Below are 25,343 nucleotides of genomic sequence, written 5' to 3' on the forward strand. Positions count from 1 at the left end.
CCAGCATGGACCCCCACAGCAGACACATATGTGCAGTCACACACCACTTTAGGTTGGTGTGGCTTTCCTCATGGACACCAGGCCTCTGCCAGCGCCTGGGAGGAAAGCTGGGAAGGTATTAAGGAGCTAAGTATCTCGCTGGCAAATGAGTATGTTGAGTTTTTTCTTTCTCTTAATTCCTGAACTCTGCTTTTATTGTGGACTGTGGAGAATACACAGGCTGATACAACTGTTATAGCACATCCTCCTAGGATGGAAAAACATCTTTCTGCCACCAGGCCCTATTCTAGCTATGCAAACTAGATAAAGGATCCCAGCAAAAGCATTTGCTGGAAGAACCACAACTCCACTAGGATTTTTGCCAATATAGAAATGTGTTTCATTCTGTCTTCCCTCCCTACCCTTCAACTTCCCACCTGCCGTCTACATTGGCTGACAGAACTACAGGACAAGGACCTGTAGATTTGGCCTAATGCAAGAGGATCACCATTGGGTTTTGTTTTCAAACCCTTACAGAGCACTGCTGAGCACACTGGGAGCAGCCAAGGCTGCCATAGGCCATGGGGAGAACTGGGAGAGGTTTTGTGAAACTCTTTGGGCCTGGTTGGAGGTTAGGCACTGAGCCTGAACCTCTCCAACCTGAAAGGGGTCTCTTCTGCCTGGAGAACCGGATGATGACAGATGTGGCTCCCACAAGGATGAGAAATGCAAAAAACCCTGGAGTGCAAGAGGGAGCGTATCATGTCTGCGTGGAGACACAACCTCAGTGGAACAAGTGCATGGAGGTGAGGCTAGATGGATACCACAGCAGGGTTCAGACCCCTTCTTCTGTGACTAATTGTATCTCCACTTGCTCTTTGGAGATAAATATATCTATCTATATATATCTTTATATAAAAGCATGTATATATACATGTACCCATATTTCATACCTAGCTACTAATATTACAGAGGTCTCTGTATCCCCCTACAGCCCAAGTATCTATGCTGACACCCTCTACCATAGCTGGGCCCATGGCTTCTCCTGCAGACCCCGCCTCACTCTGGGGAGATTCTTCCCCACCCCAGCAGTCCTTCATTATCTCTGCCCAGCTGCAGTTTATAAGTTGTTTAAATCTTTTCTAGGAACAGATACAGATCACAGTTACCCAGAATCCAAAAACGCAGACAGCTTGAAATGTGGTTAGAATCTGCCCTACTTTCATTGAGCTGAGAGCAGGGCTCTGCCAAGGTGCTTGAGGGAGAGAAGGACCCATTTAAGCAAACCGCCCCTTCCTCCCAGCCCAAGAAACAAACCTAACCTGTCCCACTCCAAGCCTGCTGTGTCTGTTCAAACCATGTTGTCTCTCCTCCTGGTTTGCCTGGGACTTCTGCAGGAGATAGGAGGGCTGGGAGAGATGCTCTCCTGCACTGCAACACTTGATACAAGCAAGGGCATCTCCCCAAATCGAGAGGTGTGAGGGATTCGCTGCATCAGGGCCATGAGGATGGCAACGCAGGGCATGCTGGAGATTGAGATGTACTGGTAGTCCTTTTACCATCTGCACGCTCCCTGACAGCTTTCCCCATACTAAGTTGCTCCTAGGCTGGCGGAGATGCAGAAGTGGAAGTGCTGCTGGGGACTTCCCTCTTGTGAGAAATCCCCTCCCTGGGAAGCCTACACAGCATTTCAAAGCTGCTGTGGGGCTATGCCTCCATGGAGAGCATGGCTCCCTTGCACTGACAGGCTCATCCAATGGCAGTATTTCCAAGGACTCAGATAGGTATAGCTAAAAAATACCCGGAGGCCTTTTCCCTTCTCTGACTGGTGCCAGCCCACAAGACCAACCTGCAGATAAGGATGTGTGTTTCCCACACCCATTTTGCCTGTGGTCTGATTCTGATAACCCTGGGCTTTTCTCACAAGCACTGATGGTGTTCAGAGGAAATGGGACTCAGACAGAGGAGAACAGCTTGCAGATCTGTATTTCCAGCTCTATGACTTTGTTCAAAGTAAAGAATATTTGCTGAACGATTCCACCTATATTCCAGGTGGAATACATGGAGCAGTACACAGACAAGTCATTTGCAGCCACTAGTATTTTAAGGGTGTTATTTAACCCTGCTTGGAAGGGCTTGTATCAAGGCAAGGATCAAAACAACAGTGGGATATTTTTGCTGGTACTCTCACTAGTGGTAGCAACAGTGATGTGTTTCAGGAGAATCGCTTGCTGTAGTCAAGGCCACCAGGAGATGCTAAAGAAGGTTTTGTCTGAGAAATAATAGTCCAAGATCATTATGATATTTATTAACACCATTTACAGGGACTGACTTGAATAGCCTTGGAGGGAAGCATGAAAAAATGCCAGAAAATACATTACGTTCTTCTGCAAGAAGTTTTTTCATCCTATTGAAAAGCTTTGTTAGAAAGAATGATGAGAATGGTACTAATAAGGCACTATAATTATACCTGATCCTTCTACAATTTCTCTCTCTGCAGAGTTCAGGAGCACTGTACTGCTATTATTGGATTTGAACAGTCCCATCTGGACAGCATACAACTGATTTGTTTGCATGGCTTATTTTAGGTATTTCAGCACATCCATTAGAGTTGCCTTCATATCTGGCTGATTCCCTGCACAGTCTGTAAGTGCAGGAGAAGATCCTCAGCTCTTGCTCTTCACTGCCCCATTATCCCATCCTGATGCTTTGGAGGTCTTTTTACAGAAATCCAGGGATAAATGGAACCATCAGTCCTTCCCAACCCATTACTGTAGAGTGTACAACAGCAGTACTGAAGTACTTACAACATGGAGGCTGGATACTACTGAGAACATCTGAATTTGCACTTGTATTAATTTGGGCTTGAGATTCCACGGATCCCCAGACAACTCCAGATGCACTTTAACAGTCTAGCAGCAAGGACCTGGCACGTACCTGGTGCTAACATACATGCTCTGTGGTCGGAATAGCTGCTACTTGGAAGCTTTAAACCAAGGGAACCTGCTGCATGAATGTGTTCCCAGCATGCACAGAACCAGGGAAGCGTGACAGGTGCTTGTGTCTTCACGCATTCGGCATTCCTTGCAGCACCATCTCAGTTACAGTGACGCTGGAGAGCTCTCACCCAGCTCCCATCTGCTGTAGCATCTAAATGAGCAACAACTCCATCAACATCAAGAACTTTGTTGTCCCCTTGCAGGAGCTCTTGAGTGTGAAGCTGGGCACTTCCTACTTCCCTCTGCCAGGGCCAGGAGAAATGAGACATCACTGAAAGTAATTCAGCCCTTGCTTAAAAATGTTACATAAAAAAATGAGGTTTTTTTTTTAATGAATAAAAGCACAATGCAAAAACTCTGGTTTACATGACTTGAAGTTTTCACTCTGAAATTGACAGCAATTTGTCACTATCTTGCAGTGCAGGGAGGGAATGTCCCTTTCAGACCCAATCACCAAAAAACAAGCACAAGTTGCCTGATTCCTTTGTCCCTCTTACTGCCTTTAAGGGAATGGGTTTTTTCCCCGTGAATTGGATCAGGGTTTTCTCCTGGATCCCTTACACATCCCACCTAGCCTCTTACACAGATGGAGTTTCCCGTGTCTGCCCATCCCTAAGGCTGTGGAACATTGTGTTTAGGAGTTTAAGACAACCCACTAGCCCTGTCTTAAGTTTTCTCCAACTTAATTTTAGGAGTATTGTATACAGTCTCCTCACTTTCATTCTCTTAGATTCTTCAAAGCCGCCTCTGTCAATTTGTTTACTTCTGGTTTATTTTTAAAAGACAAACCCCCAATGGACATAAGCTTTCAAGTCCCTTTTGAAAATGCTGTCTTGTCTGTTAAGTGCTTTGTTTGTGATCCTCTCCAATCCTTTAGGCTATTGTTTACAAGCTGGAAGGCATCTGCGCTTGGGCTAATCATGCCGAATGCCAGCAATTCCCCCAGCATGATTTGTTGCACAAGCCAGTGGGAGCAGGGTTTGTTTTGATTACGTTTAGTTGGAAAACCCACATTTGCTCACATCAGCCTGACAAAATGGGGAGGCCTAATCCAAAATCTTCAGAGGGGAACAATAATCTGGTCATTGATTTCAGTGGCATTGGGACCAGCTCAAAGGTCACGAGCTCTGACAGCAACGCTGTTGTCTTGGGAAAGGAGGCAGCCCAAGAGCCAAAAATCGGTGAAAGTGTAGGCCTGTCATTTGCACTGAGTTGGATGAATTAAACACAGATCTCAGAGGCTGCCAGTCCTGTGTTTCCAAAGCTCTGCAGCTCCTTTCTGACATGTTAGTCAGGCTGGGACCCCCCAGCTCTGCCCCAACCAGCCATCACCTCAGGCTGACGCTGGCCTCCCCCGATGCCCTCAGCTGACAAGTCAGGCTCTTTCACTCATTCTGGATGATGACGATGTTTTTATCCTCAGCCGGTGCTGATGTTTGCCTCTAGGCATCAGATGGGCGTCCCAATTTCTCTGCTTGTGAAAGCTGGGAAGAAGCGCCCGAGGGCTGCTCCCTTTGGGGCTGCCATGGAACTGCTGAGGCACGAACTGCATGCTGTGTGGGTGCGTGTGCAGGGCTGCCAGGTAAAGGCCCCCATCTGTCTCTGGAGGCTCCGGTGCAGGTTCTAGATGCTCCATGTGCATCCAGAGATCAGCACCAGGGCTCAGCACAACCAGAGCTTGGCATAGCTGTCCCCTTGCTGAGCCGCTGTCCCTTGCTCAGCCTCAGGCTGAGCTTAGGCTGGCTTATTCCCACACTCCTGCCATCTGACCAAGATCTCAGATGCTGAGCAGGGTCAGCCCCGGTTAGTACCGGGTGCTGTGACAGTCCCGAGGCCTTCCCTGTCTCTGTCCAAGCTCGCTCGGCCGTAGCAGATGGACCTCAGGAGTTAAACAGTGGGGCCAGTTCTGTGCACGCTGTGCCTCACCTAAAAAATCCACTGTGCAGGCTGGAAGGGCACACCCACGTGAGGAGAGCCCTGCCCAAATCTTCATTTGCGAAGCTTGGCCATACATACTCCATGGTATACTCCATGGCATTTAGGCTTCAGAGATCTCTGTCGCAGACCTCAGCCGTCTCTTTTCCACATGAAGAGTCCTAGTCTATCGAGCCAGCCCTTGCATGGGAGTGTTTGGAAGTACTCTGCTTTGCCTGAATCAAACTCCCAGATCTGCCAGCCCCAGCTGAGATCAGAAGGCAGCAGGAGCATGCAGACATCTAGGCAGCTCTGCAGGGAGGCATCTGGAGTTTCCGAGCAGCTCTGCCACATCTCCCTCTCCCCTGACACCTGCCTTCTCTCTGAAGGCTGCCCTCAACAGCCCAGCCTTTGCACCAGGAACTGCCAGGGCAGGCAGAAAGCTCCAGTGCATGCAGTTATTATACTGTACAGATGCCAAACATCTAAACAATTGGTACAGAATTAACTCTATCAGACAAAACCATCACATTTGCCTAACCAAGGTATGCTGTAAATTAAGGACTTTAGTACATTTGAAGACTAATGATGCAAATATGTAGTTTTGGAGGCACATCAGGGTAAGGGTCAAAATTGAGACCCACCCGTGTATGTACACAGGCTTTATTTTGAGGCTTGACTACCTAAGAAAAGCTCATTTCCAACTCTGAGTATATCCAAATGTTAACAAATTTTTAAGGTGCTTTTGCACAAACTTGTGTTTTTTTGGTGAATCCTGAATTCCTAACAATATACAGACCCTTATGTCAGAGATAATCAAGTATTATTACAAGAGCTGCTGGCTGTGGGGCCCCTCCTGAGCACACACATGGGTACATATGGAAGTTATTAGCAAGTTTCAGTGAAGGACTTTGGGAAATTAACCCCTGGGGCCCCAGAGCACAGCTAACAGATAGCTAGTTGGGAGCAGACAAAGAACAGTTTCCTGCTGGATGCCCGGGGCATGTTGGGACTGAAATCCAGGCCCTTAGCAGATTGGTAGAGGAAGCCCCTCTCATAAGGACTAAACTTTTCAACTTCTGCTGTTAAGAACGGTTGAAAAAAAACATCTGCAAGGCTGTGTAAGTTTCCTCAGCAAACTGAAATAAGTCAGCTGGAGAAATGTATAACATAACATATAAAAATGCAAACAATTTTCTTCTATTCCCCAAATGGCGCTCAAGAGGTTGTGAGGAAGTTTGCAATTTCTTTGTAAGTCCCTTTAGGAGCCACCAAAGGAAACATTTGGACACAGACCACCAGGAGCTGCTCCTACATGGCCAAGGGACCAGTTCAGAGGCAGGGTGGTTAAAGTGAGTATCTCCCACTCATTAATTAAAGCAGCAGGATAGTGTTTGCAGTCACCTCGTGGATGTAAATCCTTACAGTTTTGCTTTGTACATCCTTTTTCTCAGGAGTTGAGAGAAGCAGCTTTCTCTTCCAACAACCAAGCAGAAAACAAAGGATTCTAACACTTGCCTCAGCCAATGCATGTTTCACTTTCGTATTCTTCCCAAACTGATTTTCTTTCTTGTACCAATCCTGATCTGCAAAGTGACCTCTCCTTGGGAATAATGAGGATACTCATATACAATGTGCTTTAAACTTCCACAATATAACAAAGCTTGGCAGTAATTCACTGCTTTTCATCCACAGATCTCAAATCAATTCGCTGCAGCCCTGCATGGAATTGACTGACTTGTAAGACTGAGACAAGTGCTTGCTGTGCAATTAAAAAAAAAAAGAACAAAATAAAGTAGACATTATTAAAATCCAAAGTCTTTCCTTCTGTGGTGCGATTTTCCTGAAGCACAATCCAGGCAGCAAATAGGGCTCCTCTGCAGCTCCCAGACATACAACCCAAGATGCTCATTTGTGGACAAATGCGAACAGTTCACAGCCAGGTCACAGCAATCTGGTTAGAAAGCTCTTCCCTCAGTGAGGTATAACCGTGGTCAGAAAACAGAAGCATTCCTGTGCTGAGTTCTAAACATGGAAGAATTTAGCCTGCTCCATCCCCCACTCCTGCTTTCTGAAGGCAGCCAGGGAACCTCAGCAAAGACACCCCCAAGAAAGAAAAGGACTGAGGGGTAAGCATGATGCCTGGGGCAGCAGATCCAGTCCCACTTCTCCATGCCAGGCAGAGGGGAGGGCAGCTGTATGGCTGACCCTGCTGAGGCAGAGGCTTTACCCAGGAGCCGGGGAACGGACCCAGAGGTGCAAAGAGCTACCTGAGATGCTGGCAGGAAGCAATGCTATGCTTACGTGTCAGCCACCCCCGGGCATGCAGACCCTGTGGGAGTGAACAATACCGGCTCACACTCTGGCACTGGTCTGAGACGAAGCAGCTGCAGTGCCACCGAGCTGCCCCTGGCCTCCCTGAGGCTGAGAGGAGCAGGCACAAAGTGCCACTTCCCTGGCACTCATTTAACTACCTTGGTTCATAAGCCAATGCTCTGAGACAGGGGGCCAGGCACCTCGCTGCCAGCAGAGAGACACAGCCCTCCAGAGAATAATTCAGAGTGTCTAAGTCAGGCTCCTGTGATGAATCACAGCCTGTATCTCTCTCTCTGTGCTGACCACACGGCTTTGGTTCCTCAGATAAGATACCTGAAGAAAAAAGAGCAAATTCAGTGTAATCTCTCCTCATGTTCAGCTTTTTTCTCCCATACAGGTCTGAAGGGGAAAGGCAGCATGAGCTCAGCAGGCTGCCTGCCCAGCTACGAATGCTTGGCAGCATGTAAAATGCTTTGGATCAAATTTTACAGTACCTGAATTTCTCCTTTCATGTAGCTGTTTTCAGTCACTTATCTTGAAGACATCATACCTGCCTGTATCCTTGAAATGAACCATGACCTTATTTAAACCAACTCTGTTCCCCTCATTTGTATGCACCCTCACCAGTTCAAGTTCACTGACGCTGTGCTGTGTTCTAGGATCTTGAATTACTCATAGCTCTTTCAAACACTCAGTACAAGTTTTAAGGCACTAAAAATACTTTCCAAAAATGCAGGGGTGAGATTTTCAGAAGTGCTCCCTGTTTAGAAAATTCAATTAGTTACACTGTTAAGATGAACTAATTTTAATGTTCCCAGCTATGACCAATCATTTATGCTCTGCTTTTGGTCTTCATAAGAAATTCATTTGCTCAGTTTCAGCTTGACTGCCATGCCTTGGCACTAAACTAACTGGGTTTCCATCATTGCAAGGGAATGGAGATATCTCCATGCATTCACTGACTTATAAAAATCAATATAAAAACATGTTTATTAAAATTTTATATGTTTTATATAAAAAAATCGTTGCCTTTTTGGAGGCAAAACCAAAACATCTTCTGATGCTCAATAGATGGCAGCAGCTCACTATCAGATGAGCATAGGAAAGGGTGCTGGACCTCATCTCTTCACACTCTCCCAGGGTAGACACAACTCTCCAGACCTTTGCAGGAATGCCATGCCCTTAGTATAGCATGACCCATCAGCATTCACAAAAATCCCATTAAATAAAGCAATGCAAAAGCCAGAGAAACTGCATGTATCGCACGTGGCTGCAATGGTTTCACTCTGGTGCAAACGCCGGCCTCTGAAGTAACAGGCATCACATTTGTGCTGCAAGGAATGAAATGTGCTCTTGCATTCCCCTGGCAATGTGGGGATCCAGGCAGCACAGGAGTCATGCCCACCGATGTCCAAGCTGCACTGCTGTGGGACTGGACTCAGCTGCACCACTTCACAAGGGCAGGTCTGAAGCACAAATGAGCTCAAGCACTTTAGGGTAGAAGAAAACACAGGGCTGACCTGAGAGGACAGGCAACTCATCTTCTTCTGAAGGTTTTAAGTTATAAATGGAGCAAAGAGCAGGACTTGGTGGTGGTGGAAATCTCTGCTCTTCAGGTTTGTCTTTACCCCAGACATCTCTGGGAAAAGTCACACATCCTGTGCACATATGAGGACATCTGTCACAGCCAACAGGTTCAAGCCCTGCTTCCCCTGTACCCTCCCCTTTCCTCTCCCAGTAGCCATTCCAGCTTCAGTGGACTGGCACACATCCCACCAGCACAGCCACATAACAGGCATCTCCCTTCATCTCCCACATGCACAGCATCATCTCCCAGCCCAGGACAGAGAGGGGCCAGGGACAACACTCTCCTCTGACCCTCCCTTTCTGTCCAGGGGTGAGACCACCTCCTCCCTTAGACACATCCCCAGGGAGACCCCCAGCCCTGTCCTGTCCCCCATCATGGCACCAGCGGGGAGGCTCCGGCAGCACAGTTCTCGCAGTGTGGGCACCGTCCGGCGACTCCGGCACAGGGGCTCAGAGAAGACCAGGGGTGTTCCCCCCATCTCATCAAAGTGTAAGGGGTTGTTCCGGGTGCCTGCCACCACCAGCTCCAGCAACTGGACCACACAGTCTGAAAACCAGTTCTTCAGGCGGAAATAGCCCTCCTGGAAAGAGATTCGGAGGCTGACGGGCCCCGTTGGCATCCGCACGCTCAGGCTAAACAAGCAGTTCCCCTGCGAGCTGTCTCGCACCAAGTAGGTGCCTACAGGCTCCCCCTGGAGCTTGGCGTGGGCCTCCCCCACGGACAGGGGGCCCCAGTAGAAGTCACTGGCCTGCAGGATATTGAGAGATCGCTCCAGGACCTCCCACTCACAGCTGCGAAACATCCGGAAACGATCGGGCACTCCGGTTGGTGCAGGGCTGGGGAGAACGCTCCGATGCTGCCTTTGCAGACGAGAAACAGTGGTGTGCGTGTTGTGCAGGTCATCTGGCCTCCCTCTGATCATCTCTCAAAGAGCCCATGGATCTTGTAAAGATGCTGCCTTTACCATTCTTCCTCCTTTGCATCCAGCCTGTGGGACAGAAGGAGAGTGAGGCAAATGCAATACCTTCTTCTGCCTGGGCAAGCGAAGAAACTTCACAACGGAGAAAGACCAAGTAGAGTATCAAAGAGGGTACCGAGGAACTATTGTCTGTCACCAATTCCCAGCTGTAGGGACAACCAAGGATATATGTGCTGGACAGGCTCCAGCTGCATCCCCACCAGCCCAAGGTGGCACCTTACAGAGCTCTGCATGCACTGGGTTTCTGTGATTTATGGCTACAGGTGTCTGCACACCCTCCAGCCAGCTGGTTTGAACCTAACAGATCTTGTGATTTCAAGATTTCCTCCTGCTGGATGCTTTGGGGCTTTTCAGAGTGGCCTTGAGATTGGAAAGGGGAAATGACACCCCAAATCAGAAGGGAAAAATTTCCCAGAGCAGTAAAGTATCATTTACTTTGTCATTCAGCAAAAGGTAGATAGGTTTCCTCGCACCTCTCTAAAGCTTTCTCCAGTAAAAAGAAGGACTTAGAAGAAGCAGGAGATGGGAATGAGCCTTTCCCACCAAACCCCATGAACCACTTCCTCATCCCATGACGTGTCTGTTTCACTATGGGAGAAAGCAAAGGTCTCAGATGAAGATGCCTTCAAGAAATATTACAGCATCAGCTTCAGGGCTGGGACTGCCACAGATGAGCCCACTTAACACTGGTACCAGACAATACTGATGGCTTTCCATCCCCTTAATGTCTGTTTCTCCAGAAGGACATCTCTCCCTGCCAGCAGACAATGCTGCCCTCTCCCAGTCACCATCCTGTCACAACCCTGCTCATCTCCTGCATCATGTGTAATCACCAGGCTTTCTATTTTCAGAAATGTAAATTTCTGAACCCAGTGTTGCCATCAGCCATCCAAGACATTTCAGTTATATACATATAAAACCCCATATTCTGAATGTGTGTGTGTATGCACAAACATAAAAACCACAGCTCTAAGGCAGAGACTCATTCTGTGCGAGAAGCTAAGATATAACATACCACTTCCCCAGGCCTGACAAGTCAGTAGCTTGCCACCAAATGCTGCCCTCAGTTCCCTGACATACTCCATTAACCCAGTCATACTCGCTCACAGTGTAGCCACGCTCGGAGCAGGACAGACTGCTGATATGCAGCCCGTCGTGGAGAGACACTTCATCTCCAGCAGTCCCTCCCTACAGACTCACGGGAGCCTCGGGGCTTACAGCAGGCAGGAAGCCCCCAGGGAATGTGCAGGCACTTGAGGAGGGCTTGCTCTGCAGAGAGCTTTACATTAAGCTTGGCTCCTCGCAAGATTCCGCTGTCTCACATACTCTTCCGGCTATCCAAAAGCCTTGTGTTCTGTTTGGTGCTCACGCCAACTGGATGGCCATGCAAAGCCCACTCTGCACCTGGGGAGAGGACACATGGCAGCAAGGCCAAACACCTTTCCTTCACATGGGCACAGCAGTTTTGGAAAGGAGGCATGTGCCTGCCAATGTGTGCCTACAGTCATCTTTTCCTGCCTAGCATGTCTTTCAATACTCAACAGAAATATCAATAATGTGTCTGCCAGGCACATGGCAACTCCATACATGGAGCCATAAACATGCTTTCCAAGAGCAGCCTGAGAAGCTTCTCCAGTTTCCAGCACTGTGATTTGCAGTCCACAAGCTGCTGATGTCCCTGGTACTACTCTGCATGCTGTTCATCCTGCCCTTTAGCTACATGTCACAGCAGGAGGGAAATTCCACACTTAAAGAAAGGTGGGAGGGGTGGGAAGGAGTTAATCAAGTTGAGGTTTTTTCTTTTCCATTTAAAAAAAAATAGGCAGCAGCTAAAAGCTGCTCAGACCGTTCAGCAAGTCAGAATAAATCTTAGGGGAAAGTGATTTAATGAGCAGAATGCAAGTTAACACAGTCACCACGTGCAGCAACTAGGGCCATCTATCACCACCAAAACTCAGCACAGTAGGCGCCACAAGAAGTTGCATTATCTCTGTCCCTTCCCTTCTCCTCTCAGTTGGGGGAGGACGCTGCAGGGCCCACTGACATTAGCTCCCATAGAAGAAGGTCATCTGCCGGATGCCTCCAGGGCCGCAGCTATAGCCTCGAGGCGAGCGAGAAGGAGCCTTCCTAAACATCAGCTTCTCTTGGGGCCAAAGTGAAATTTTGCCAAGTTCACAGGTCGAGGCTGGAAAATTAATTTAAGCAGGAAAACAGAAGCAGGCAGCTGTCTTTCATTTCCAAGCTAGTTTTAAATTAACAACAAATATATTTTTTTAAGGCTGCAGATGCTATTTGACAGAAAAAAAAACCCAAACTGGTTTGTCCCAGTTTTCAACCTTGAGTCATTCACCCAAGTCCTTTAAGAAAAATGCACTGCTACTAGAAATCTGACTGACTAAGAACTGAGACTGTGTCATCATTTTGAATTCAAAGTAAATGCGAGAATAGCACTTTGACAATTTGTTCACTGAGTTTGAAATCTACGTATGGGTCAGAGCCTCAGATGGGAGCAATTTGTTTAGCTTCAGTGACCCATTTCCAAGAGATAACTGCTTGGCCTGCAGCACAGCATTAGTTATCTTAATATTAGCTCTACAAGTTCTTCCTGATACTACCTCTAAGGTTCAGTTTTAATGGGTCAACAGGTCCTGTGTCTACATAGCCTCTCACATCAAGAAGGATGTGCAGACTCAGGATTAGGAATGAGGCAACCCAGGGGTCTAATGAAACACATATGCATATTTAGTTCCACTTCTCCCTTCCAAAAAATCCCAAAAAAGCCCAACACCCAAACAAGTTACTACCTCCCTAATGCAAGTCACAACAGTGTTTGCAGCCAAACAAATATACCCTAAAAAGCCCGTGTTTGGCTAATTAAAAGACTGGGTAAGTTTCCTCAGACCTTCTGATTTACTGCAAGTTCAAGAGCTTTTCAAATTAAGTGCTCTTGACACAGGGCATTCTGTTTTCCTCCTCACCCAGCCAAGGCAGCACATTTCGTATGAGGAGACAGTTCTAGTAAACCCGATGACTGTACACAGCATCTGGTGTCAGCCAAGGCAGCCCTGCACCCGTGGGCCTGACAAATCTGGCATGTTCAACAGCAGCCTGAAGTACTCAGCAATCATGCATTCTTGCACTCTTCTTCCAGGACACTTCAAAAAGCTTACCTCTCTGTCTTTACTGCCCATGGGGATGAGTTTCTGGATGTCAGGCCTGGAAGTGGTCCAAACTCAAAAGCTCCAATGCAGCCCTTCTCAGTTTTAGCATAGCTTTACTTAGAGCAGATCCATCCTTTGAAAAGAAAAGAGACATCCATCAAATAGGTGACTAAGCCCATTATCTGCCATAACATGGATCTAAAATACAGCAAATCTGGGGACAGGTTGTCTGTCTCAACCTCTTTGATCTGTATTACTGTAGAAGCATGTATACAGCACTTCAGATAGCAACAGAGACAGCAGATTACTGCTGCTGTTATTATTATTGCTCCTTACAAAGCTGTGAGCGGGTTAGCTCACAGATGGCTTAAGGACAAACAGAAAGACCATAAAGTTGCCATCGTCTTCTGGAAGCAGAAACCATAAAACCCCAAACGTTAAGAGATGATGGCAAGAGAAATAAGCTTAAAGATTCAGAAGAGCAAACTTCAGCTTGTGCTCAACACACAACATTTACAGTATGACACCGCACAGCCATTCACTTCTGAGCTATCCAAAGAGTGACCCACTCTGTTCTGGCCCACATTCTTCTGTCCTGCTTCCCCAGCTCTCAACTTTTCTTTCTCATCTTGCAGATTGAAAGCAAAACTTACTGAGCTGGTTGAGCAGCAGATGTGTGCAATTGTGTGTCTGTCACTGGATCCATGATCCAGCTGAAAGAACAATTCCAGCTTTCTGCATACCTTTCAGAGGCAGCCCCTGCACGACTTCACTTATATCCACATACCCTCACTTCCAGACTCAACATACACCTCACAAGCCATGTTGACGTCAGCTGGCACAACTGCAGGTCTGTCCCATCACTACGTATTATTAATTCCCATTATTAAATTCCCATTACCACTCCATTCAGCTTTGACATCTCCCAGGTATCATTCCTGCAATTCCCAGAGCAGTAAGATGAAGGCTGGGATAATTTGGAAAAGCTCTCCCTGAGGCGTCCTGCAAGCCATTGCATCAGTGTCCCCATTCCAGGCAGCAGAGCCTGAGCAGACATCCCTTGCATGCACGTCTACATCCCACAGAAATGCGCTGCCTACTGATTTGTGGCTGGGGAGGAAGTTTCAAAGGAAAGCTTGAGCAAAAGGCTGGAAGAAAGCTCCCTGGAAAGAGCCAAGCACGCAGTGCTGGTTTTTATGATGGGGCAGCCTGGTTTCCATGGCCACCACTGCCTGCCACAACGGGGACTGTTTGGAACCATCCCATTGTCACTTACCCGGTGCTTGGTCACACCAGTGCCCCTTGCCATGGGCACCCTACCACAGCCAAGGTGTCCAGGGCTGATCCAGAAAGGGATCATGGAGGGGAAAGGGAAAGGCAGATGTGCCAAAGAGCACAGAGGGAGCTGTGGTTAGGGGAGGAATGTGGCCCAGCTCAGCTAAGAGGACCAATGTTAATCACAGCCGATTTCTCCAGCACAAAGCAGGCCTCAGAGACATTGCAATTCCCTCTATCTTTTTTATGCCATGGCTATAAATAGTTTGATGTGAGGCTTCCATTATGTCTGACACATGGGGGAATAAATGGAAAAAACAAAAAAACCACACTACACATATATACCCCAAACCAAAACTGCATTTCCCTATACAAGCAGCATTCAAGGATACAACATTTAAGAAAGTAAACAAGCTGAAACAGCACACAGACTGTGACATTTCCTATTTCCACACAGTACAGACACAGAGCAGGGACATCCTGCATGCAGGCTCCAGGAATCAGTAGATGGACACTTTACAAGAGGACAGGTCTTACCAAACACTTCCAAACATCTTGGGGCTGGAGAACATACCTCAAAACACACAAATAACTTTCCAGGGATCTGATATTTATGTTTTGTACTTCTTACCATATTTTTCTATGATGTTTGTTTTCTGAATTAATGTGTCACTTTGTTGATAGGGGCTTAGAGACTTTACCCCAAGAAAACCAACCAGACAGTGTGTTATGTGCCAAATATTGTTCAAGGCAGGGAAGTCTTCAAGCACGTTTGGTTTCTCCATAACACGCTTTTTAAAAAACCCAACAAGGTCGCAGTTTATAGGAAAAGCTAATTGCCTTTACTGGGATAATTGAAAGAGCTGGAAGAAAGACCCCCATACTCAGGGTCCCCTCCTCACACCTTGGAAATACTATGTACATTCAGAACTACTTTCCAATAAAAGAGCCTAATCCTCATCGACATAGCCCAATGTGAAACTGTAATTCTGCCATTTCAGAATAATAGACAACACATATTGTTTCCCTGAACTCCAAGGCTTCTCTGCAGTAGCCACATGCAACTACAGCTTGTTCCTCAGCAAGTAAAACTACAAAACTAGCATCTGACTGGCAAAGACAGCTTCTGTTGGAGATTGAATTATTTCTGTGTTCCCCTGTAACTGGGGAAAAGAGAATTAAAAAGAAAACAGAAAAGTAAGAAAAAGGAAATCAGGAGGGGTTACAACCAAGTTCCAAAGCTGCAGCTGAGCGTATCTGGCCATGGCTTAAGCAAAGAGAGTTGCTGCTTACCTCTGGCCAAGAGCATTTTTGGTAAGTGAGGGAAGCTCAGCCTCCTCGCTCCTGACCTTTGCAGTTTCACAGAGCAGTCATTCCTGTGAATGTCAGTGCTGCAGAGCTACACACACCCTCAACCCTGTGCTTGGCCAGGGAGCACATCCTCTGTGGGGCTGCCTTGCCTTCCCTCCCTCCACACCAGCTGCCAGCAGGGGAGGCAGACCTCTGGGAAGGTGGCTGGGCTCCCTCCAGTCTGGGGGCTGAAACAAGGACATGGAAGGAAGAAGAAAGAAGCCAAGATAACAGCAGTCCCTTGTGCTTCCTTACTTTAAATGCTCTGTCCTATCTCCCTGCTGAGAGGGGGATCAGTGGGAAGGGGGTAGGAATGCCCAGGGCTGCATCCTTGCCCTCTTGGAGCAGAGGTCTGCATCCACCCATCACAGCTCCTCAGCATCGCCACCTCACCCCAGACCAGCAGCACAGGTACATATCTTCTGTTTCAGTCTCTCTCAGCAAAAGTGACTTTTTTCAGTTGTTCCAGAACCCTGTTTGAGGAAATGAGTAAATCCTGAGAAGCGGAGGCCATCAGTGCTCCCTTCGATGGCCACGGCTTCTTATCAAAACAATCGCATTTAGCCGGAAAGGAATTCAAAGAAGCAGCTAACTCTGAGAAACTAGCAGTGTCTGCAGTTAGAACTGCTCAATACCCTGATCAGAACTGTGAGGTTAGAGAAGAGCCCCAGGTGCTTAACCAACACCAGCCAGAGCACAGGGGGACAGGGAGAGACCCTGCCTCCGCTCCTCAGGAGGACCAGCTTCAGAAGATGCCATTACACAGCACCAGTTACTGTGCCTTCAGAGGAGGGGCGAGGGTCAGAAAGCACAAACACACCACAACACTAGGTTTTATAACGGGGGATTTCCAACACACAAAATAAAGAAACCAGTCCTGAGAGTCAAAAGTGAAAAGAATAAAAAAAAAGGAAATTAAAAAAAAAGGAGGTTATTTAGGAAATCTTAAAGTGGCAGAGCATATAGACCTCCCACAAATGATGGCACAGAGATGCTGCCAGGCTAAGAGGGCAGACTCAGGGGACAACATACGTGGCACTGCAGTAATTAGCAAGGGCGTCCATCGTGGATCAGAGACATCAAACGCACACACTACAAAACCACAGTTCCTGTCCAAATCTCTCCACAACTTCAATAATCCTTCAGAAGATGAAAAGGTAATTCTGGAGGAGCCAATATAAAAGAATATAAATTACTGACAGTAGGGAACAAATTTATATGAGGGCTGCTGTCATGAAATTGGGACAGTAGGTGGCTAAAACAAACAAAACTCAGAAAACATATGGCATTTTCAGTTTACTAAGAACAGAGAACTTCTGGGGGAATAATTTAGTCAACTGGGATACCAGCAAGTCAGGACTGGGATACTGCAGAAAAGCTGCACAAACAAGTAGGTGTTACTTTTTTTTCTTGCAGAGGATGCTGAGTGATTCCCCAGTATTTAATGTTGTTTAACGTGAAGGGGAAAAAGGGCGTGCTCTATCAAAAAAGATGAGGAAAAGTGACATTAGAGTAGAAAGACAGCTGGGCACTGTGCACTGTATCCAGGGAATTTGAACTGGAAATGGATGGTTGCGAGACAAAGAGAAGTGCTCAGTCAATCAGCTGTACTACCAAATGCCAGAGGGCTGCAAGTATTGGAAGGAATTTTTTCTGACATGTGCTGCTAAGGCAGAAGCAGAGCGAGGCTACCTGACGTGGGGCAGAGGTAATCCCCAGAGAGAGCTCCCCATTAGGCAGATGGTATCTGAAGAAGCAACAGATGACAGGACACACTTTGTGCTTCCCCAAAGCCTCTATGCCAGAAGCAAGTCAAAAGCAAGACACGGTACATGAGCTAAAGAGCCACCCCAGGATCTGTACAGCAGATGGACAGAAGATGTGGAACAGTCACGCCAGGGTTTTTACACCTCCCACTAACAGGGTTAGTGGGAGGTGTAAAAGGGATGTCTGGAGGAAACCAAGGCATTTCAGCCCCTGCAGATCTCCACATTTCTCTGCCACCCTCACAGCCCTTGCATCTTTCCCCTTGATCAACTCAGTCCACTTTGCAGAGCATCCCTCCCCACTCCTCAACAGGTTGGTGGGTACAAGCAGCCCAAAGCCTCCCCCAGCTCTGACACAAGCGGGTCCCTTACCCCTGCCCATGCAAACTCACACACTGACCCAGGTCCCTTTCTAGAACTGTCTCCTTTGTCTTCAAGCTGCCATTACCCACAACACCTCAAACCAGATCTAACCTTGCCCCCAGCAGGCAGCTTTACAGCCTCATGTTACTCACATCTAGGCAGCCAGCTTGAAAGGTGGTGTGCCCCCTCCATCACCTTCCCAGGGTGACAAAATCACTTCACTCCCTACAGGCCCTAGAACTCAGAGGTCACTCAAAATTTGTCAGGCTGGAAAGCACCAGGAGGTCAGGCAGACTCTGACCTGACAAATGCACACAGGCTTGTAGGAAAACCGACTCGGTCTATATTTTCTAGAGTAATAAATTAAGTGGTGCAGCTGACCAATGAGCCGAGTAACAGCGCTGAGGGTTTGTTAAGCAAAGCTCCAGCTCTGAATGCAAAAGCAGTCATTAAAAACCAAGAAGCAAACACAAGTGTGAAGATGCAAAATTGATGGGTGGGAACATAACAGTAATGCCACCATCTCAGATAATACAGTCAGTTCCAGTTACCTTACATAAAAACAGACAGAGCTGAAGCAAAGATGATGGGCCTAAAGATGGGTGATAGGAAGTCAAATGTAAATGTACAGAGACTGGAGAAACTTCATGCTCAGTTTAGAGAGCAGATAGATACAAGGGGATGCCAGTACAATTGGGACGTTCGTTTTGTGTTCTTTCATACAACTAGATGAGAGGAAGTTCAAAGGTGATCGAGATTGAAAAGTAACTAATTTTAAAACTCATAAAAGGAAGAACTCCAACCATATAGACATTAAATGCTGCTTCTGGGGAAAGTGAGATAGCTGATCTGAGGAGTCTCATTTCTCTTCTTTCTCAAGTGTCTCTGCTTTGCTTCTGTGCAGTACCCACCACAACATGATTTAGTAGACCTTAGGCAGAGGAATCCAGCAGCAAAAGGCTGGGGTTTTAGCAATGCCTTTTTAAGACACCTCTGAACCATTCAATCCTGATGTAAGCCTAAGGGGAGCTCAGCCCAAGACATAAGCATCCTTTAGTTGTGCAAAACTGAAGTAGTAAACTAGGGTGTATCAAGTCACTATGAGGAATCACGTATGGACCTGCTGCAGAGTAGTTAAAGTAGCTCTGTCCATTTTCCCCTCATTCTTTAATGACTAAAAAGAACAGGAGCTCTTCCTTGGATGTGCTGACATGAACATCAGTATGCACCCTAACACATGGCAGACTTGCGTGTTTACTGCTCAAGCAGCTCAGAATCAGAAATGGCTCTGCAATGACATTAGAAAGAAACTTTCCTTCTGTCTCAGTGTTCCCTTGAGTGGGACTCTTGGTCTACTGTGTCACTTAACTGGGCCCTGGAGGATGAAAATAACTTCTACTAGGGGAGATTGGAGAAATGTTTCTCCAGCTCCAGATTCCCTCCTTCCACATCCCAAAATCTCACCAAAAAACAAGGAAGAACTAAATTATGCACAAAGAACATTGCTGTTCTGTCAAAAAGCATAATCAAACCATTCCTGTGCTCATCACCAGTAGTGTGCCAGCTCAGGCAAACCTATGGCAAATCCCCGTCAGCACCTTCAGCAGGATGGGCAGCAGCTCAGCTACGCAGTTCAGATTGCAGAGCACTGACATTTTGCAAGTGCTGACAGTCGAAATTATTTTCTTAGCTTTAGCCTAAGTTTCTAAATAAACTTTGCTACTGAGGAAATAACAGTAGATCCAAACTGCTTCTGAACTGCAGAATCACATACACATAAACTCCCTTGTTGCACAAGTCACAATCTGAAGGTGAAATTTTTCTTCAGCTTTTGCAGGGAGTAAGGGGAAGGACAAAAACACTCTGCAACAGAGGCAATTGAACACTCTCAGCTGGCTTAATTTTGCCAGCCACAGCTCCAATGTAAAGCTAAAGCAGCCTATCTGCAAACCTAATAGAGGCACCGTTCACTTCTTGCCCTTGCACTTTGCATGTGTTTGCGAACAAGCAGAGGCACACAAAGCACAGGGGGAGCAGGAAGGGAGAGAATGTGCATTATCAAAATACCTTGAGAGCAGTTCTTGGAAATGTGCAGCCTGCAAGCCTGTATCAGACACTCATTTCCTGTGAAGTGCACACAGGCCTTTTCATTTCTCCACTGAAGAGGACGAAAAGAAGGGGACAGCTCTAAAGTGTCCAAAGACAATACACAACTAGCATTCAGCCATCTCACTAAAACTGAGTTTACATTTTTATACTATTGAATACCTACTGAACACAAGCACTGATTCCCAGGAGTTTCAAAAGTAGGATTTTCTACACCTCTCACTTCTAAATCTTAACTTGAAACCTTGCACTTGAGCAAGGGAAGTGGTGGCAGGGGGGACAAAAGAATTTTATTTGAGTAATTTTGACCATTCACTAACACAAAGTCACCAAATACTGCACAACAGCACCCTTTTTTTAAGGGTTGAGACCAATTTCAGCAAAATGGTGAGTTAATAAATACCTTACTGAGGCAGAAGGCTGCAGGATATGCACAAATGCAAACCAGAAGAGCAGGTAGTAACCAAGCAGACTGACAGGATAGAAGGGAGTAAGTCGATATCATGCCTGCCTTCTGCCTCTACTTACATATAATCAAGGATCTAATTAATGGAGCATTTAGCTGCATTATTGTAAATAAATACATTATGCCTCCTAATGACACACACTCCTTTACTCTGTAAAAAGGTATCATCCCTGTATGGCATAGTCAGCCCTTGCACCATCCACATTTTCATTTACAGAAAGAGATGCAGGTGCCCACCTCTCCCACCTTGTGAGCTTTTGGCAAGCACCACTAGCAGAGGCCTGCAGTGGCTTGGAATGATGGCTCAGGAACACACCACCTCCCCCCAGCTTTTATTTATCTAACCACAGCAACAACTGGACCCCAAATGATGTCATATTTAAGTATTGGAGCTACCTGTTTATTGCTGACCAAAGACTGGGGAAAGCAGGATAGAGCAGCCTGTGGGTGGTAGGGGGGAAAGGGAGTGGCAACGAGCTGCAGTGAAAGACTTGGAGAAAAGAGTGAAACATTGCCAGTGGCGACAGAGAGATGAACAAGGGAAGAAACACAGCTCCAAAGACACATTTTCTCCTTTGTTTCTTAGCAGTGCAACCACAGTATTAGCGACAGCAACTAAGAATTTACACCACCCAACCCCATCTCTATCCTTGCTCAAACTGACCACCAACTTCACAGAAATCCCAGCTGGACTGAGGAGGGTAAGAGGCACTGAATGTTTGAAGCTGAAATGGAAACTGAATTAGGCCCTCTCTGAACAGGCAGAGTGGGGCAGAACACACAGCTGGGAGGATTTGAAGAAGCTCAGCCTTTTCCCAGTGCTCCTCTGTGCCTCGTGGACCCCAGCAGAGTTTACCCGTGGCTTCCAGCGCAAACTTACAGAAAACCTTTGTGTTGCCTCTCAACCCCACCACATTTAAGTAAATGATAAAGCAAGACAGGTTACTGAAGGACAAACAACATGCTGAACACTAACAAGGAGTACAGAAATAACAAAGGTCCAGATCCCAATCTAGCTCAGGAAAATATGGGAACCTGTGTGGAAGGCTGGCAACACACAATCCTGCGCGTTTGTGCCGAAGAGCTTCCACTCTAGAGGGAACAAGAATCCATACTCCAACAACTACATTTTAAATCACAAACCCAGCAGAATTGCTCGTGAACACAGAAACAAAGCTTGGCTTCATCTGCAGTGACTGGCCACATATCTTTGTAACTTGATTCAACCAAGAGCAACATTATGTGATAATACAGCCTCAGTCTCACAAACTTCTGTGCATGTGCATAATTTTTAAGCACATGACCATTGCCCTGCTGTGACTGAATGGGCCATTTGACATTCACACAGCATCTGAACTGCAGTTGCAATTGTTTGGAGAAAGAAGATATGCCTGCACACCCTCTCAAGGGCACAGTCGATTGAGAATGAAACATCAGGAAACTAGTTATTTCTGATTCCACCCCATTTTACAGAGTTGAGTGTGGTCAACATGTGACTGGGTTTTTCATTTAAGTTTTCTGAGAGCTGCAAGGACTAGAACAAGCAAATGGCACTGTCTGGACCACATAGTCCTAAATAGCAGCTTGCTAACAATACTGTTTACCCTCAACTTTCCAGAACAATGGTCAAGCCACATCCCCCTCTTTAAACGTGCAGGAGAAATAAAATCCAGGGACATTAACATTCTTGAGTTCCTCTCAAGTTACCTCCAGGGTTCATCCAGATCGCGTTTCCAAACTTCTACTAAGCAGGAAGGAATACACACTTAAACTAACTTTTTAATGAAAGTTGAAAAAAAAAGATAATAAAAGTAGCATGAGCTGACGTTTTACGTGATGACTATTCCAGAATTCTCAGTAAGAGCGTGTGTGTTTGTGGGAAAAAGTGAGTAGCGGATCCTGCATGGCTGCAAGCACCATGACTCAGATTGCATCAAGAAGGAGGTTTTAGTGATAACCTTTGCCGACAAGGCTTTACATGGGTGCACAGCTCTGATCTTCTGAGAAAAGGCAGGTGTGAGGCTGCATTCTGACTGTGCCAGACCTGGAGGATGGCGAGTTCCTCCGCTTTTCAAGGGAACCCCAACGGGCATGTACGCCCTTGGTTCACAGTTATCCCACTTCCCTGTAACACCTTCGGTTCTGGCAGGCAGCTCGCTTTTCCAGCTAAAACTGAGCCTAACACCCTGCACACTGCTTCTTCAGTGGTCTATGTGAAAGGAAAACAAGTGGTGTTAAGGCCAAGTTACCCAGACCCATGCGGCTGCTTCCCTACAGACCCAACCGAGACATTATATAATTTGCAGGTTTCACTTTAAAATAAGCATCTTCCTGCCCTGATGCTGTGGAGAACACCTTCGTGGAAGGACAATGCCCACAGAGCGTCCGAGGCTGCTCCCAGCACCCACCGCCACCCTAGAAGGGCACATGGCTCCCTTCGGGGCCGGCAGTGAGCTGCGAGCACCCCTATCTCCGTCTGGCCCCCTCGGGGAAAGCCCCCTAAGCCCCAACGCACTCCATTCTTCCCCAGCCACGAACAGCCAAAACATCCCCAAGAGCCAAACCAGCGGGGGCTGCACCCTCTTGTAAGCAGCCAAGGGGGGACCGGAGCAGACAGACAGACGGACGGAACCCTCGCAGCCCGCCCCCCCGAAAAGGCCCTTTCCAGTCAGCGCCACACAACTCACTCTCGGCACCTCCGGGGCCGCGGGCGGGCGGCGCTGCCGCCGGTGCGGGCGAGCGCTCAGTGCGGGGCGCCCGCGGTGCTGCCCTGCCCGGCCCCGCCGCACCGAGACGGACCGGCCCCGCTCCCCACCGCGCTCCGCATCTCCCCCCGGCCCCGGGGCTCACACAGGGGCCAGGGCGCGCCTTACCGGGGACAGCCCCGCCGGGCCCTCCTCGGTCGCGGGGCGGGCGCCGCGGCGGCGGCTTCGGCTCTGGAGAGCGGCGCGGAGCAGAGCGGAGGGAGGGGAGGGGAAAGCAGGGGAGGAAACCCCCCAAATGTTTCTTTTCCGAGGAAGGAGCCACGGGGGAGGGGAAGGGGAGGGGTTTCTCCCTCCTCCACCACCCCGTCTTTCCACGGCGTGGCTCTTGCAAGGGGAAAAAAAAGTAAAAAAGTTTGGGGTTTTTGTCTGGTTGGTTTTTTTAAAGAGAAGTTGGACCGATGGGGGGGGGGGGGAAGAGAGAGAGAAATTAAATAAAAAGATGCTGTGAAAGCCCCTCCGCTGCAGACTGACAGAGGAACCGCACCGGGACGGCACCGCAGCATCCACCGGCGCCGGGACCCGCTGCAGCCACGTGTCGCCCGGGGAGGCGGCGGCGGGACCGCGGCAATGCCGTTCCTCCCAGCCCCGGCAGCCGGCCCGCCGCACGGGCCGGGCACTGGGGCTCGACAGCACCGGTGAGGGGCTGTGTCCAGCACCGAGGGGGGACGCGCAGGCCCGCGGTGGGCAGAGCCAGCCAACCAAGGCTCCTTAGACCAGCGGAAAACGGGGAGCCTGTCCCGGCCTTCCCTGCCAGAGTTCTCCCATCGCCCCTCCGGCACTGCAGGAGCCTCCAGGAGGGCACGGGGCACCCTGGCAGCGCAGCCTGTGCAGCACTGTAACGCGCTGTTGAGTAGCATACCTAAAACAGTCGCTGTTGGCTTGGTGGGTCAAATGAAAATACTGGAAGTCATGGAAAAATGGGCAAATACACAAAAATATTATGATGTAAAATATAAATTTTACACACCGTATGGTGCAGACCTTAAGCATAATGCTGCGCAGATAAGGTAGATGTAATAAGAGAAAAGATAAACCTTTGGAATTCAGTACAAACCCAACTGTTAAAGGCCTAGCCTGCAATGAGGCTGAGACTTGATTGCAACCATCAGAGCTCTCACTCACCTGTATACTTTCTCTAGATGCCCCCGAGCCTACTGCACGCATTCCCTGGTGGATGCACGCCAGGTGAGTTGCCCTGTTGAAAAAGCTGTATGAAAACCCCGAACGCAGACATGCTCTGGCTGCTCTGTACCAGCCGAAGGATGCAAAGCAGCTGGAACTCCAGCAGACTAAAAGCTGCTTGGCATTGATAGGGAGCACAAAGCAGTCAGAAACACACCACTGAATCTGATCCTCAACCTTACCAGAAGTTCCACTGAGCGTTGAGACATCAGTCTTTGTTTTTCTTTCAACCATGCATGAAGATGCTGCTGACCACAGAAGAATTTCTGAACTAACATAGGAGTCTGGGCAGAGCACTTCATTCTTTTTCAGGAAGGCTTCAGTGGGAGGACCTGCCGCTGGAGCTCTAAATCACAGCAGGGATGAAGTGCTCATCTGTTCCATTTTTGGGTTTTAAGTAGGCTTGTCACACTTTTCTTTGTATTTTTGGATGACAGCTTCAAAAATATCTTGTGGTTTGCTTTACAGTTGCCTAGTAGGGAGTCCGTTTCCCTCTGTGGATATTTATAGCATTTATTGGGTGACTTCATAGACTGTACCAGCCACCTTGCCTTAACATTAAATGGACTGGTCTAATTCTGCCTTTCATTCTTCATCTTTGCCTGTGAAAAGTTACCTTCCAGCCTCACTGCTCTGAGATTATCTGTGGGTCTCACTCATATTTCTCTCATCCACTTGAAACTGCGACCTTGCAGCAGCTACAGCTGAAGTGTATTGCAGCAATCCTCTTCAGCAATAAAAGCTGGTGAGACATGTCATGATGGCACCATTGACCACAATTTTCCAAATCTCAGACCTGACCCACAGGGTCCCAAATGCGTTCAGGATTGAGGTACCTCTAAGGTGGCTTGGTGATAGGTGGAAAACACAAGAGTGCTGAAGTAGCTTTGTGTCCTGTGCCACGAGGGAGATGGCAACCAAACCGTGCACAAAGCACAGGCTTTACTAGTGCTGCACTTCTTCCCTGTGAGCCTGAAACCAAGCTTGGATGTGTTTAAGGTTAAAAACAAATCCTGTCTTTAGAGGAGTTTTCTGAAGGAAAAAGTAAATTCCTTATGATGAAGGGATTGGATATTTTTTCCCCAACTGCTTTCAGTGCACGAATACTCACCTGAAAGGCTTTGTGTAATGACT

General features: G+C 47.7%; 1 protein-coding gene across 2 annotated transcripts; it reads right to left on the reverse strand.

The window, feature by feature from the left end:
• Nucleotides 1-4,838: 4,838 nt before the first annotated feature.
• LOC139669406 (suppressor of cytokine signaling 1-like) lies at nt 4,839-24,197 on the reverse strand. 2 transcript variants are annotated; one of them, XM_071549889.1, is made up of 3 exons: nt 23,136-23,279; nt 12,946-13,069; nt 4,839-9,784 (listed from the first exon to the last, which is right to left on the reverse strand). In XM_071549889.1, exon 3 carries the CDS (start codon nt 9,716-9,718, stop codon nt 9,035-9,037), a length of 684 nt encoding a protein of 227 aa, XP_071405990.1. In that variant the 5' UTR covers nt 9,719-9,784; nt 12,946-13,069; nt 23,136-23,279; the 3' UTR covers nt 4,839-9,034. The 2 variants fall into 2 exon arrangements, with proteins under 2 accessions (XP_071405990.1, XP_071405991.1); XM_071549890.1 differs by lacking the exons at nt 12,946-13,069; nt 23,136-23,279 and adding an exon at nt 24,150-24,197.
• Between the last annotated feature and the right edge of the window lie 1,146 nt (nt 24,198-25,343).

The sequence above is a fragment of the Pithys albifrons genome, chromosome 3, assembly GCF_047495875.1.
Source record: "Pithys albifrons albifrons isolate INPA30051 chromosome 3, PitAlb_v1, whole genome shotgun sequence".
NCBI classification, from domain to species: domain Eukaryota; kingdom Metazoa; phylum Chordata; class Aves; order Passeriformes; family Thamnophilidae; genus Pithys; species Pithys albifrons.

Coding starts and splice junctions, on each gene's coding strand:
- LOC139669406 (XM_071549890.1), bottom strand. CDS start 9,718: ATGATCAGAGGGAGGCCAGATGACCTGCACAACACGCACACCACTGTT.